This window comes from Protomyctophum bolini (assembly GCF_963924005.1).
Source record: "Protomyctophum bolini genome assembly, chromosome: 10".
Taxonomy (NCBI): Eukaryota; Metazoa; Chordata; class Actinopteri; order Myctophiformes; family Myctophidae; genus Protomyctophum; species Protomyctophum bolini.
In genome coordinates this window covers 33,095,359-33,109,860 of record NC_137871.1, presented here as the reverse complement: position 1 = coordinate 33,109,860, position 14,502 = coordinate 33,095,359, and the positions used below count along the sequence as shown (strand labels likewise).

The window sequence follows — 14,502 nt, the reverse complement described above, 5'->3', positions numbered from 1 at the left end:
TCTCTCTAAAGCCATCGGTCATCCATTTTTGGCTCATGGACCCATTTTTATGGGTCACAACTTAATCTCTCAATTATTTTAATGTCTCCTACAACAACAACACATTCTTAGAAAAAGAGCCTTCACACCCCTCCAGAAAAGAATCATTCTGAAATGTATTTGATAAATTTTTTTTACTCAACAAATAATGACGAAATAGATGTGACACTTTGTGAGCTTACATCTGCTAATAGTAGGCCATAAGTGGTTAATAATTCATAATGTCTTTTTATAAGTTTGGGTTCCAGGGACAGGGAGACACCACATTTATCTTGTGGGTTTTGCGGACCCCTGGTATACAGTTATGTCTCTCACACACCCGCAGGCTTCTGTTGCACACTACTGTAAACAAACATTGACGACGTGAGACGCCATGTGGCTAGTATAAATACATCTTGTGGATGATTTGACTTCATACAATACCACACAATAGCGCCCCTCACTTCTTCACTTCACACGAGTGTGATTATTATTTTTTTGTCATTGTTATCACAATTACGATAATAGTGATGATTGTTCCATCCCTAGCAGAGAGGCCCCTGCCTGCCCTGGCTGGCCCTGCTGCTCTCTCCCAGGCAGAGTATAGAGCCATCATGGACACGGTCCCAGGCTGCAACAAGCCCCGCAGGGCACTACAGTACAGGGCCCAGCCAGGCTCCAGAGAGAGAGAGAGAGAGAGAGAGAGCGCTGCTGTGTTGGTTCAGAAGGCAGGAAGCAGCTTGTGAGAGGAGCCCAGTGGTCAAGGGTGTGGGAGGAGGAGGGGAGTGGAGGGGCTTCATGGGAAAAGGGGGATTTCCTCATATCGTTGCTGCTGGGCAGACACCTCCTATCTCCATATTTCAACTTCTTCTTCCCCGACAGCAACGATATGGCGCTGGATCAGGACACTTTTCAAAAGTGTAATCTATGTTTACATTTGGAGCTCTGTGCAGGAGTTCTCAAACCTTTTCATGTCAAGGACCCTCAAATTGATACCGGTATATATACATTTTTTCAACATTCCTCCTGGGGGATCCCGAGGCGTTCCAAGGCTAGTTTGGAGATATAATCCCCCCATCTAGTCCTTGGTCTGCCTGGGGGTCTCCTTCCAGTGGGACCTGCAACGAGGATCCCCCTAGGGAGACACTCGGGAGGCATCCTTACTAGATGCGAACCACCTAAGAAAGATGGCTCCTTTACAGGCGAAGAAGCAACTCTGAGTCTCTCTCATGTGACTGAACTCACCCTATATCTCTAAGGGAGATACCAGCCATGTACCAGTCTGAGAAAACCCATTTCGGCCACTTGTATCCACGGCCGTATTTTTTCGGTCATGACCCATACTTCATGACCATAGGTGACCATAGGACCATAGGTTTCCAAACGTTTTAGATATTTTTTGGTGTCCCCAGTAATCAATAATTCTGTCGGTTACAAATCAAGAACTTTGTAAAGATTACAAATGAGTCACCATCAGTAAAGCACCAGTTACAACATCACCTATTCCAGTTTAGTTTGTATGCATTTGGCCTAATCTGAATGATTATTCATTCAGATTAGGCTTGAAGACTGGATTAGAATGGTCAAACTGGTCAGATGGGGCTTGAAGACCGGTCTATAGCCTCAGCAGGGCGATGCAGGAATGCACAAATATGACACATGCCAGACTACCAACATCAATCAGTCAACAAGGCTAGTATCCTATAGTGAGCTGGAGCGCTGTCTGCAGTTTCATGAATATGTCTGGAGAGTCATGTACTCCATCGCACAGGGCGCTTCATGCCAAAAATAACTGCTGGCCCGTTATTGTTAACTTGTAGATTTGTTCTTCTGTTGTTGTGGCAAACAACACCGGGGCGTGGCACTAGGCAGTGGATGACAAAATGTATTTATTAATACATCATACATAGGCCTAATAGCATCAAAATCAGTTTAACCACTTTAACCTCATGTCATACAGTGTATATTTGACAAAGACGATCTACCAGCTCACAGCTCGAGCAACGCTTTGTGAGCTTGTAGATTTGCTGTATTCAAAACAATCAATTGACATTTTTTTTAAATGTTGAAACATTTTAACGACACAAATCTACGGGAGGACGGGATCTCCCTGGGAAAGGTTATTGTGGAATACGTATATTCATTTTAAGGTGGTCCTTGACATGAATGTTTGAGAACCACATGTGTGTACTGTGCACTATACTATAGTATACTGTATGTATACATGAGGCTTCATTTACTGTCTGTCTTTAAAGCCAAGTCTTGCAGAGAGAGTGACATAGAGAGAGGGAGAGGGAGAGGGAGAGAGAGAGAGAGAGAGAGAGAGAGAGAGAGAGAGAGAGAGAGAGACAGACAGACCATAGCCTACTAAAGAAGGGAGAGAGGGGGTCTCTACTCTAGCTGTGCTGTGCGCCAGGCTGTATAGGCAGTCAGCGGTAGAGCTGTCGCAGAGATAACAGGAGCGTGTGCTGTGCATGGCTTCGCTTCGCTTCGTGCGAGAACATGCACTTAAATGTCTAACCGCGTCCACTGTCTTCAACTCTTCATTATTACCCAGCTTGAAAAGGGGAATATACAACTACTAGACAGACACTCATCAAGCAAAACGCGCGGCGTGTGAAGGAAGGGGGGATAAATGGATGGACAGAAGAGCCATATTATTACACACGGAATTATTAACTTGTCAACCGGTGAGAGGAGGAATCGCTGGATATAATGGGCAACACGTCACATAAACCTTTGATAGGTAAGAAGGAGAGCCATTAAGATATCACTTAATATGACAGTTTGCCTTAACGTCGCTTACGCGCGGGTTTATTGCTCTGTTTGAGGACGTGAAGTAGCCTAAACCCGAGACCGTGCTTTTTATTTGCACGCGGCGGGGATAAAAATGTGTCTCGTCCTAATGTTGACGACTTTGTGGTGGTTATTGTCGTGAGTTGTGTGGACATGCTGGCCATGTCGCTCCCCAGACAACTGTGTTCTTCTGCAGCCACGCTGACGCGCACAGCACGATGCGCTTCGTGCGTAATTCTCATTATTATCACAAACAAGTATGATTTAGATTCAGAATCAGAACATATAGTCTGCTGCTGATTATCAAAGCTTTTCCACTTCATTCATTGTCAAGGACCGACACATTTGGCCGCGGACCCCCATCTGAAAACTAGTTTGTGCCAGCCAGGGAGTGGAGTGGACGGTGTGCATGGACCCCCTATTTAAATGTTTCAAAGATATGAACACTTTTCACTTTTTTTCCAAGATTGTTTGAAAATTGCAGACATATATGTGTAAGCTCACAAATGCTTGTGAATCTTGCGATGTTGTGAGCGTGTAACGTAGCCTATATATTAGGCCTATATATCTATAGGGTTAAAGTGGCTAAACTGGTTTTGACGCTCCTTAGCCTACAGTATAACTCATTTAGCTGTGAGAGGACCACTTGGAACCCCGTCAAGGACCCCTGCAGGGCTCGTGGGCTGGGGGTCCCCGGACCCCACTTTGAGAACCACTGATTTAGAAGTGCTTCTTTTTTAAACCTGGTGTTTGTTTGTCACACAGAGGAATGCAGTTTAATTTAAATACAGTCGTTTTTGATTGATTGACTTACTGATGTATTGATTTATTGAATCCAATTAGTCACCAAATGTAAACAGCACAGGTAGCCTATACAGTAACAATATTTAGGCTAAAATAAGTACACTATACTAAAACATGTCCTGCAGGGACTTAATTGTTGCCATTGTGGTCATTATGTTTTTTATTAACAGTTACTTGCTATTATTGTGATATGTGGAGCCAAATCAGTGGAATTGCATGCTTTTTCTTTCATTTCATTAGATGTACAATCTATAATGTGAATCAATTAGACCTTCTAATTAATTAAACCATTAAGAAAGATAATTGAATGTTGTTCTGGCATGTCATCCATAACGCATTGGGTATGCTACAGTACATGTATCTGGTGCTATTAGATGACGTACAGTCTGTGTTTTTTTACATCCAACAAGATGATTCAGTTATGCTGGATCTAATAAGGCTACTTTGAAACATTTGTTTTTCCTCACAAGCCTATAAATTGCTATTAGAGCAATGCTAATGATATCACGTCATTGTGATCTCTTTATTACATTAATATACTGTATCATGCATGGGCTACTTGTCAAACTTTTTCATGTCAAGGACCCACATGTTAAAATGTATTTGCCCCCCCCCCCCCCCCCCCCCCCCCCCCACTGAAATGCTTGTGTGCCAGGGAGTGGGAACCCCCAAATAAGATTTGTTTTGTTCAAATGTTTCAAATGTTTCAAAAATATGATCCAATTTTCTTTGGAATTGTCTTGGAAAATAGCAGATAGCTTGTAGGTTGCATGGGTATTTTCAAATAGTAAACACATTTTGATGTTTATTTTTCTGGGGACCACCTGGAACCCCCTGATGAACCCTTGAGGGGTCCCCGGACATCCACTGCATTAATATTAGCCAGTGGTGTACTGCATAAATACATTTACTCAAGCACTGTATAATTTTGAAGTATAATTGTACTTTACTTGAGTCTTTCTAATTCCCAGTACTTTTAGTTCTACTCCACTATACATCTCAGAGGCAAATATTGTGTGTTGCGGCATATTGTGAGCTTGTACATCTGCTATTTTCAAATGATTTCTTTATACATTTGAAAACTTGAAACGGGATATTCTGCATAATGAATACTTAAAGTACATTTCGCTGCCAATATTCTTTTGTACTTTTACGCAAGAAGATTTTGAATTCCAGACTTCTACTTGTATTTCTATATTGCAGTATTGATACTTTTACTTAAGTAAAACATTTGAGTTCCTTTTTCTCCCCACCACTGATTAATATTGACTGTCAGGCAGCTTAGCCACCCGCATTGTTTTGGACTGTGTAAAGGATGTCTGCCGGAGTAGTGGACACTGAGGAGGGCCAGAGGGTTTGGCAAGGCTTGGCTCTGCAGGGCTAGTTGTGTGTGTGTACACTCCATCAACTGTGGAACAATCGCCTATCAAACCTATTAGCCCTGTATTTAGAGGGCTGTGTAATGTATAGGCAGGGTGGCTGAGGCACAGCTGTGTGTGTGTGTGTGTGTGTGTGTGTGTGTGTGTGTGTGTGTGTGTGTGTGTGTGTGTGTGTGTGTGTGTGTGTGTGTGTGTGTGTGTGTGTGTGTGTGTGTGTGTGTGTGTGTGTGTGTGTGTGTGTGTGTGTGTGTGTGTACGCACACGTCTGCTAGTATTAATGCTTGTGAAGGCCAAATATGGCCCCACAAGTACAGTATAGTAGTGTCATGATGCATCGGGTTGTGAGGTTGGCACAATCTTCAATTGATTTGTTTTCAATTTAACTGATTGATTATCAATAGATTATATTTGATTAAATTATAATATATATATTTTTATAATCAATCAATGATTTGGATTAATTGGTGCACCCATAGGCTACATCTATAAAGAGTGAAACTGACCTGTGTGCAGTCTCGTGATTGATCAGGCATTTAATTTGATCAGTACAATAATGATTCATAATGGAATCAATAATGGAAGTTATAGCAGCAGCAGTCAGGAAAACAATAGCGTAGGAGCACACGCCAATAGTGAAAAGAAAGGAGGCCGCACAGCTCGTATAGCCACAATGCAATAGACTTTATTTTAATTCACCAACGTTTCGAGAAATAAAATGCCTTCTTTAGGGTATCTGAATTTTATTTCTCGAAACGTTAGCAGCAGTCATAACACAAAGGCTCTCTAGAAATGATCCAACCACGTGCAGCATGTTTATTAAGTTGAACTGAGTCTGGTTGTTTTGGACGGTAATGAGCTTGTCGATCGGCTGTTACCTGTGAAAACCTTTCTCACAATACGAACACTGGGGTTTAAGTGGTTACAGCATTACCAGGGGTCATCAACATGTCCGTACACACTGGGGTTTAAGTGGTTACAGCATTACCAGAACACTGGGGTTTAAGTGGTTACAGCATTACCAGGGGTCATCAACATGTCCGTACACAGACAAATATGACCGTGGCAAAGACTTAGTCTTGTCCGTGGCAAAAAAAAAAAAGATTTTCTTTTTCACTCACCATTATAAAGTTCTTATTTTGATCATAGACTCCATTACTGAATGTCAAGTCCCCAGGTTTTCTTCAGAATATGTATTTACTTACTTACTTATTTACTACGACACTATGGCATTATTAGGAATCCTACTAGTACAAGTGGTTCTCAAATGTTTTATTTGCAACGACCCCCTTAACTCTCAGAGTGTACAAATGGACCCGTAAGGGTCTGTTTGGTTCCATTTGAATACTCTCAGAGTCATTCAGGGCTAGCGCTTTGTGTTTCTCATAATATTATTGTCCTCTCATGTCGTCTGTCCAAAAATGGGCATGATGACCCCTGAGCATCACATGACCTCTGAACAGCTCCCGGCACTGCTCTCCTCTCTCTCCTCTTCTCGGAAGTCACAACCACAATCAGCTTTGTTGTCACATTACAGGTTTACAGCTGTAAAGATGTTATGGGTGGTTTGCTTTTCCTTTTCATTTAATCATTTGTTAATGCGCATGGATTTTGTTATTCTTTATTTAAGGACATCCACAATCATATTATACAACCATCTTTCAATTAGTATTTCTTTGTCCACAGGAACAAAAGAATAAATAAAATAAAGCGTATGGGAGAGATAGATCGTGTGGACAGTAATGTTAAAGTATAATACAATATAATACTCATAGGAAGACATACTGTAAGAGAGTATTTGAAGCTGTGAGCAATAATTAAAATAAAAACAACAAGAACAAAAAGAGACATGAGTTAGACAGAATTTCAGTCATTCAATCCCCGTCACTACAAAATCTGGTCGCAAAGGTAACCATGACTGATTTCAGTCATTTATGGTTCCATAGAAGCCAGCATACTTGTATTCGCAGTGAAAATAGCCAATATGCAAGCTCTCGCTTGTTGTTGTTCAGTTTCTGTTCTCAAACTAGCAATATGTTTAGAAGCATCTTATACATAAAACCCTAATGGTCTCGGAATATTTCATAAAAGCAAAGGTTAAAGCTTCACCTGGTTGGCTGTATGTAGAACAGCAGGAACATGACTAAAACATCATCATTTTACATAGTGTTAATAGATTAGGAAATAGCAGCAGTATGGAGGGGGGGGGTTCACAAATGGCACATAAGTCGTGAGATTTTATTTTGCTTTAATCCATGAATGCGTCTCCTCTCATTCCTCTCTAAGAAAATGTCTCCCAAATTCAAATGATGAAGGTTTATCGGTCTTTAACCTTAACATGAGTCCCATATATACTTTGTCGTAGGATGAATATTTAAAATAGACAATCTACAAGCTCACAGCATGTCGAATCGTGACACAATGTGAGCTTGTAGATCAGCTACTGTATGTTTTTTTTCCCCCCAGTTGTTTTTGTGACAATTCTTCCTGACAAGTTTCATCTGTAATGACATGCCGAAAACTGGGGGGGGTCCAATGAGCTTGGAAACTCAATTTATTTTATAGATTGATTGATTAAAACAACCCCATAATGTCTGTCAAAACAGTGGAAGTGCTTCTGAGCTTATTTCCTTTGAGTGTAAATGTGTGTGTAAACTCGCATTTCAGCCAGAGACATACAGAATAATATAATCAATCATAAATACATTGATTACATAGCAATGTACATATTGAAAAGTACTGTTGACCTCGTTAACGTGTCTGGATGCGACAGAGGAGGAGGATGTCATCCTGTTTTGAAGAGCGGTCCACAGCTGACGCTGGCTGTTAGCGGGGGTGACCTATTGTGCTATGTCTTTCATCTAAGAATGGCAACCCAGTTTCTATATCTGTCTCTCTCTCTCTCTCTCTCTCTCTCTCTCTCTCTCTCTCTGTATGTAGTGCTGCTTAAAGCTGCCAGAGTTGCAGAACGCTAGTTGAGTCTCTCAGACATACTGTACGTACACTACAGACAGACATACTGTACGTGCCGTATAGGTTCAGGTTGGCCGACAACCAGTGGTAAAATCCTCGACCCCGGGCAGTGCTCAAACACAGGTGATCTGCCAAATTGTACTGGAGTACTTGCTCTCAAAACACCCCTTTTTGGGTTTTTTGAGCGGTGCCTAACCGTTCCATTACGCAGCAATGTGTGTATGCATGTCTGTCTCTGTGTCTGTATGTATGTCTGAACACGGACAGCTGCAACACCTAAAGTGGCCAGTAGAGTACAGCACAGTGTAAAGTGGCACAGAGTACGCTACAGTACGAGCCCTGGGCCGGTGTGATTTTCCTTTCAAGACGGGAACCCTTTTTGGTAGGGTTTAAAGGGATATTTCACTTTCAAACAAAATAAACATAAAAATAAATTAAGAAAGTAATGGAAGAATCAAGGCACCCTCACGCTGCTCACGCATAGAATGTCCTAATCACGGATTCGAATGCCCTATGTGTGAGGGGGCTGTGATTTTTCCATTACTTTTTTCATACTTTTTTATATATATTTTATTTATTTTATTTGAAAGTGAAATATCCCTTTTAGGCGATAAATTGCGTATATCTGGGTATAGTTACAGTAAGATAAGTGTAACTCACATTATCCACAGAATATGGGTAAAAACATTGGTAATTCCACAGATACACCCGACGGATTTCAATTCTTCTAAAATGGGGATTTGGCATTGCACCTTGCATCTGTGTCATTTTAGTATAGCACATTGGTTGGCTATTCAAAAATATCAGATATACATTTGTAGATCTTTGAATATATTTATTTCTTTTTCTTTTTAACTAAAATCTTTGCTTCTGGGGGTCCCAGGAATAAGACTCGGGTTTAAATGGGTTAAAACAGTGGATTTCATATCAAGGCCCAATATTTATTCTGCATTTTGAGCCACGGACCACCATTTGATGAGATTTAGCCTCGCAGACCCAAAACTAGAAGAATGTCCACAATTCCATGCTGTATTGATGCTGGTATTTGGTACCATAGGAGAGATAACAGGCAAACGTTGATCAAAATAACAATTCTTCTAATTCTCTAATTGTGTAGACTTCTTGTAAATTAACTTAAGTAATGCAGATGTTTAACAATAATATATATATCCAGTGGCCCCGGACCACTGGTTGAGAACCACTGGTTTAAAATGTGTCATGGGTGGGCCTCCTCTAGTCTAGTCTCTGTCAGCGAGGTGACAGAGTCTCTCTCTCAGACTTACAGAGATGATGTACAGTACAGGCTCACAGGCTTAATGTTGGCTGACAACTTTTATACATAATAATGTGTCCAGATGCTGCTGCTGTTGGCAGGCAGGCAGCGCAGCAAGCAGAGTCTGATCCAACGTCTGCAGAAGGATCCCGTCCACTGTCGCCCGAATATGTGGTTATACATTAACCACTTTAGCCCGATTTTGTACTTAGGCTGTTCAAAAATAGCCGATCTACAAGCTCACAATGCGCAGCGATGTATGAAGATTTTAGTACTTTTACTTTTCGTATCTTAAGCATTTTGATGTCAATTGGCAATACCGTAATACATTTCTACTTTTGATTGTAGGCCTTTAGAGTTTTTTTCTATATTGTGGAACTGCTATTTTTACTTAAGTAAAACGAAATGTTGTACAAATGTACAATTGGACATCTTCCACCACTGTCCGAGAGCGACGGAAGGAGAGTGTGTGTGTGTGTGTGTGTGTGTGTGTGTGTGTGTGTGTGTGTGTGTGTGTGTGTGTGTGTGCGCGACTCCAGACAGATCCGTTTGAGATGTTACAGATGTTTGCTCCTGCTTGCCGCGTCAAAGACTGATTCATATAGTTGTATGTGCGTCGACTTAGTCTGCACGTCGCGGCACAAGGCGTTCCGAGCTCGTGTGGATGGCCGACCCTGGCACGCAACCGCATATCACTGAGGCTTCACAGTTTAGAGTGCAATCAGAGATAATGTCTAATTAGTGAAATGTGCTGTGCTACATTTCACTGCAGAGTGATCGTCTTTTCCCCAAAACACAATGAAGTAGCTGTCCAGGCAGAAACCTTGTATTTCCACATTTCAACTTTTGATGTCTTTTCTTTTCTTTCCCTATAAATGAATGCCCTAATTCAGTGGCTCTGAACCTTTTCATGTCAATGACCTCCACACAACTCTGAGAGTGTACAAATGGAACCATTTTCATTTAGAATCCATTTGTCCACTACAAACACAAACCTGTAAGGGTCCATTTCGACCCGACCCCCCATGGAACCCTGAACCTCACTTTGAGAACCTCTGCCCTAATTCTTCACACTGCAAAAAAAGTAGCAAAACTAGCATATCTACAATCTTACAACGTGCAAAGACATTAACTATACAATGGATCAATTGCAACCTACTGTAGGTTTTTTCTTCTCTCTCTCTCTCCGAGTAACAGCTTTGCCTTTGGACATACAAGGATTCCCTCCCGACAGGGAGGATGATATACTAAACAGAAATACAATCACTCCAGAGGGGCCTAGCAGAGAGCTGGGTGGGATCCGACCGGGATGTATACCCAGCAGCCAAGTTTGTTACTGGATTCGCTAATGAACGCGACGACAAGAAAACATATTATCTCCGGTCTTTGGATACTGGATTTTAAACCACCCTTGAACAAGACGCTTTGATGTCAAGGCCAAATTAGTCTTAACTTTTTTTGTGTAAACTACTTCTCAGCTATTAGCCTGCAGGCCATGGTTCTGCTGCTCTTTGTCATCATTTAACAGCCGTCACTCCTTGCGTTGGGCAATCATTACATGGAGTTCTCCACTATGATAGATACTGTATATATTGTAATGAGTGATCCGAGAAGCTCAGTATCAATTGATCAACAACAAAAAGAACATTGATGTGCTTTTCCAACAACGTGCTTCCCTTTAATTTAACATGTGTTTCGTTATGTGCACCACATGTGTAAATTTAGACTCATAACGTAACTGTCACGTTGGACAAATAAGGATGCTTACTTTTGATCAAACAATCATGTAAATCTGTGATGTCTGATGTGACATTAAAGATGATTCTGATTCTAAGACAAAACCAAAATGTTGTGATATTGAAATTCATCATATCATCATATAGGCCTGACTGTTTGGAATGAAGTACGTAGTCTCAACAGCTTTCAAGGTGTGTAATGCATTGGTGCTTGCAGAAGTCAAGTCCTGTGACCTTTCAGTGAAGAGTAGAAAGATGTTTGCAGTTTGCACTCAGGCTCCGGCATCGAGTGTTGCACGGAGCAGTTTGATTTGATCGTTGGGCAGCCGCTGTAGCTTGAACGGCTGCTAATCTAGGTCCAGGCTGCACTCGAGGCCTTGATGTGTTGTGAGCTTGTAGATCTGATAGTCTCAGCTGATTTTAAGATTTTATTATTTGTTTTTAAAGCCGTAAATGGACTGCCCCCCCCCCCCCCCCTGTATTTATCGGTCCTCCTGACTCCTCATGGACCCATACACCCCAGCCAGGGCCCTGAGGTCAGCTGACCAGCAGCTCCTAACTTTGCCCAATACCAATTGCAGGTCCAGAGGCGACCGTGCTTTTTCAGTGGCCGGCCCCAACCTCTGGAACAGTCTGCCCCTACATATCAACCTCTGGAACTGTCTGCCCCTACATATCAACCTCTGGAACTGTCTGCCCCTACATATCAACCTCTGGAACTGTCTGCCCCTACATATCAACCTCTGGAACTGTCTGCCCCTACATATTAACCTCTGGAACTGTCTGCCCCTACATATCAAGTCTGCTCGCTCCTTAGAGGCCTTTAAATCTTAACTTAAAACTCATCTCTTCTCCCTGGCTTTCAATGATGTTTGACCAAATTAACTTCTTCAATATTTCTCTTGCTTTGATGTTGTTTTACTATGCTATTTGTGTTGCTTGTATCTCTGTATGCTTGTTCTTATGATCTTGTACAGCACTTTGGTTGACCTTTTGGTCTTTGTAAATGTGCTCTAGAAATAAAGTTTGATTTGATTTGAACTGTCTCAACGAGCAAGAAAGACCATTAATCACCATGCCTTGTTCTTTTTAAGTATGCTACAACGAGCTGTGGGCACACACACACACACACACACACACGTACAGTACATGCACGCACACGCACGCACTGACGCACACGTACACTATGACATATTTTTGTACTTTTTTAAAGCTGACTTTTACTTTGAACTTTTTTACTTCTACATTACAGTATTAATACTTTTACTTAAGTAAAAAAATGTGAGTACTTTTCCCACCACTGGCTATCACTCATTTAGCTCACATTAACACCTAGCACACCACACAGGGTGCAGCCAGTGTTGCCTGGTCTGCGCATTATAAGCGACTTTGGGCTTCTTTTTCTGTAAAGTTGCATGTAAATATTGGTGGTATGTGTTTTGAGGGTCTTGATTCTATAAAGTGTAGTCGCTTATTTGGGCTTGCTTCCAAATGCTTTCATATCATGGACATGGAAATGATTATATATTTTCTCCTGAATTGAGTACATGAGGACACCAATGGAAACAATCTGAAAGGCTTTCTTGGTTTCATCCTTTTAGCAGACCTTGTTGTATTGTACTGTACTTCCCTGTGCCTCACATTTGCTACTTTTGATGCTTTTGTGGGACAATGTAGTATGATCAAGTAAGTAATAGGGGATTAATTTACAACACAATATATATACGATATATATATAAGTGATGCTATCTGATATCGATGGAAAAATAAACACCCGGCAGAGTAGTTCTGGAGCAACGGATTGTGTGGCCCTGGTCTTTCCCTAATGGGACTGATCCAAGGTACTGTAGCTACTGGGACGTACAGTAAATCGGGACTTGATCACCCTGGCTGGGTCAGCTGAGTGTCATATTCATAGCTATGTAGGTATTTGGCATAAAAATTGAGGTATGTAATTTTATATCACACAGCCCCAGAAAGTAAAACTAATTATTGTTAAATCGACCGGTAATTTAAGTTTTACCTATCATTTTATAATGGACGATTTTACTTTTTGGGCCAAGTGGCCAAGACCTTTTTTCAAGTAGAACATGACCTGTACTTGCCCGACGGGCAATTGCCTCAGATCTTAGTGTTAAGCCCTGCACCTGGTTGCTTATTTCTCTCACAGAATCTGGCAACACCAGGCCCAGCTGCCCCTAGTGCAGCTAACTCTGAAGGAATGAATGAGGCTATTCAGGGTGTGTGTTTATGCGTGTAGGGCCTGGGCTGCATGCGTTGCGTTATATTCCATAAATAAAATACACGGAAATGCTGTCCCTTTATACTCGGTTTGTTTGTCTTGACAACACATTTACGTGCTAAATATCTCCGCTCGAGTTATTCCTATCGCTCCCTGCAGTTTGCCCAAACAAACCTCCTTTTAAGCAGCGATGGAACAAGTACTCAGGTTTAAGTAAAATACAGTAACAATACCACAATTCACTTGAGTAAAAGTACAAATTTCATCAAAATTTACCTACAGTATCAAATGTGTCAAACATTTTTGATGATAGCAGATAAATCATTAGCCAAAAGAATAGTGGTTAATGTACGTTCTGTCAGTATCTAAAGCGGCCAACATGATTGTAGTGGAGTAAAGAGTAGTATGAAGTATCCACAAATTGAAACACTCAATTAAACTTAAAGTAACCTCAAAACAGTGTTAATTTTGTTGACTAAGACTAAAAGACCGGTTTTTGATATTTAGTCAACTAAGACTAGACTGAGACTAAACAATTTCAGAAGACTAAATAGGACTCCGACTAAGACTTCATCAAAATCTGCTGAAAAAATTAACACTGCCTCAAAATTGTTCTTACTTAGGCTACTGTATTTCAGTAAATCTACTTAAGTTGCTTTCCACCTGCTTTTGTAAGCAAAAGGGACCGAACGCCCCAAATATCAACTTTTTTTTAAATCACGGAGGGAGGATGTGTGTCTGCTGCGTGTGTGATGAATAGTTTCAAGACGTCCATAATTATACAAACCTATAACGTATTTAGTTTTTTATATTTGGTGACATTAAAGTCTGTACCTGCACTGCGGGCCATGGATGTGGTGGGAACGAGGAGGACGACCGATATAGGACAGGCCGAGCGAGCGCGGGCCGGGAAGTCAGAGACTTTTTACTTTTAATGAGGGTAAATGTGGGTTACGGGCTAAAACAGGATATCAAATGTACTCTTTGAAGGCAGCAGAGAGAGAGAGAGAGACTCACATGGTAGCACTGTGGGAGAGGAAGTATCAGACTCACTGCTGTGTGTGTGTGTGTGTGTGTGTGTGTGTGTGCGTGTGCGTGTGCGTGTGCGTGTGCGTGTGCGTGTGTGTGTGAGAGAGAGAGAGAGTGTGAGTGAGTGAGTGACACATGGTGTCCGCTGCCCTCTAAACCAACTGTCACCGACCAAATGCAAACAACTTAAGCCTGCTTTGCGCTTTGACGTACAACGGGGTGTCCGAAAATAGCCAATCTACAAGCGTGCCGCTC

At 41.5% G+C, this 14,502-nt stretch overlaps 1 protein-coding gene across 2 annotated transcripts in view; it reads left to right on the top strand.

Annotated features, from left to right (window-relative positions):
* The first annotated feature begins 2,433 nt into the window (after positions 1-2,433).
* Positions 2,434-14,502, top strand: part of neurl1b (neuralized E3 ubiquitin protein ligase 1B) — a 30,562-nt gene continuing 18,493 nt past the window's right edge. For both annotated transcript variants that reach the window (XM_080774568.1, XM_080774567.1), the window contains exon 1: positions 2,434-2,764. In XM_080774568.1, the coding sequence (XP_080630694.1) occupies positions 2,734-2,764 (31 nt within the window). In that variant the 5' untranslated portion in view covers positions 2,434-2,733. The remainder of the gene's footprint in view (positions 2,765-14,502) is intronic.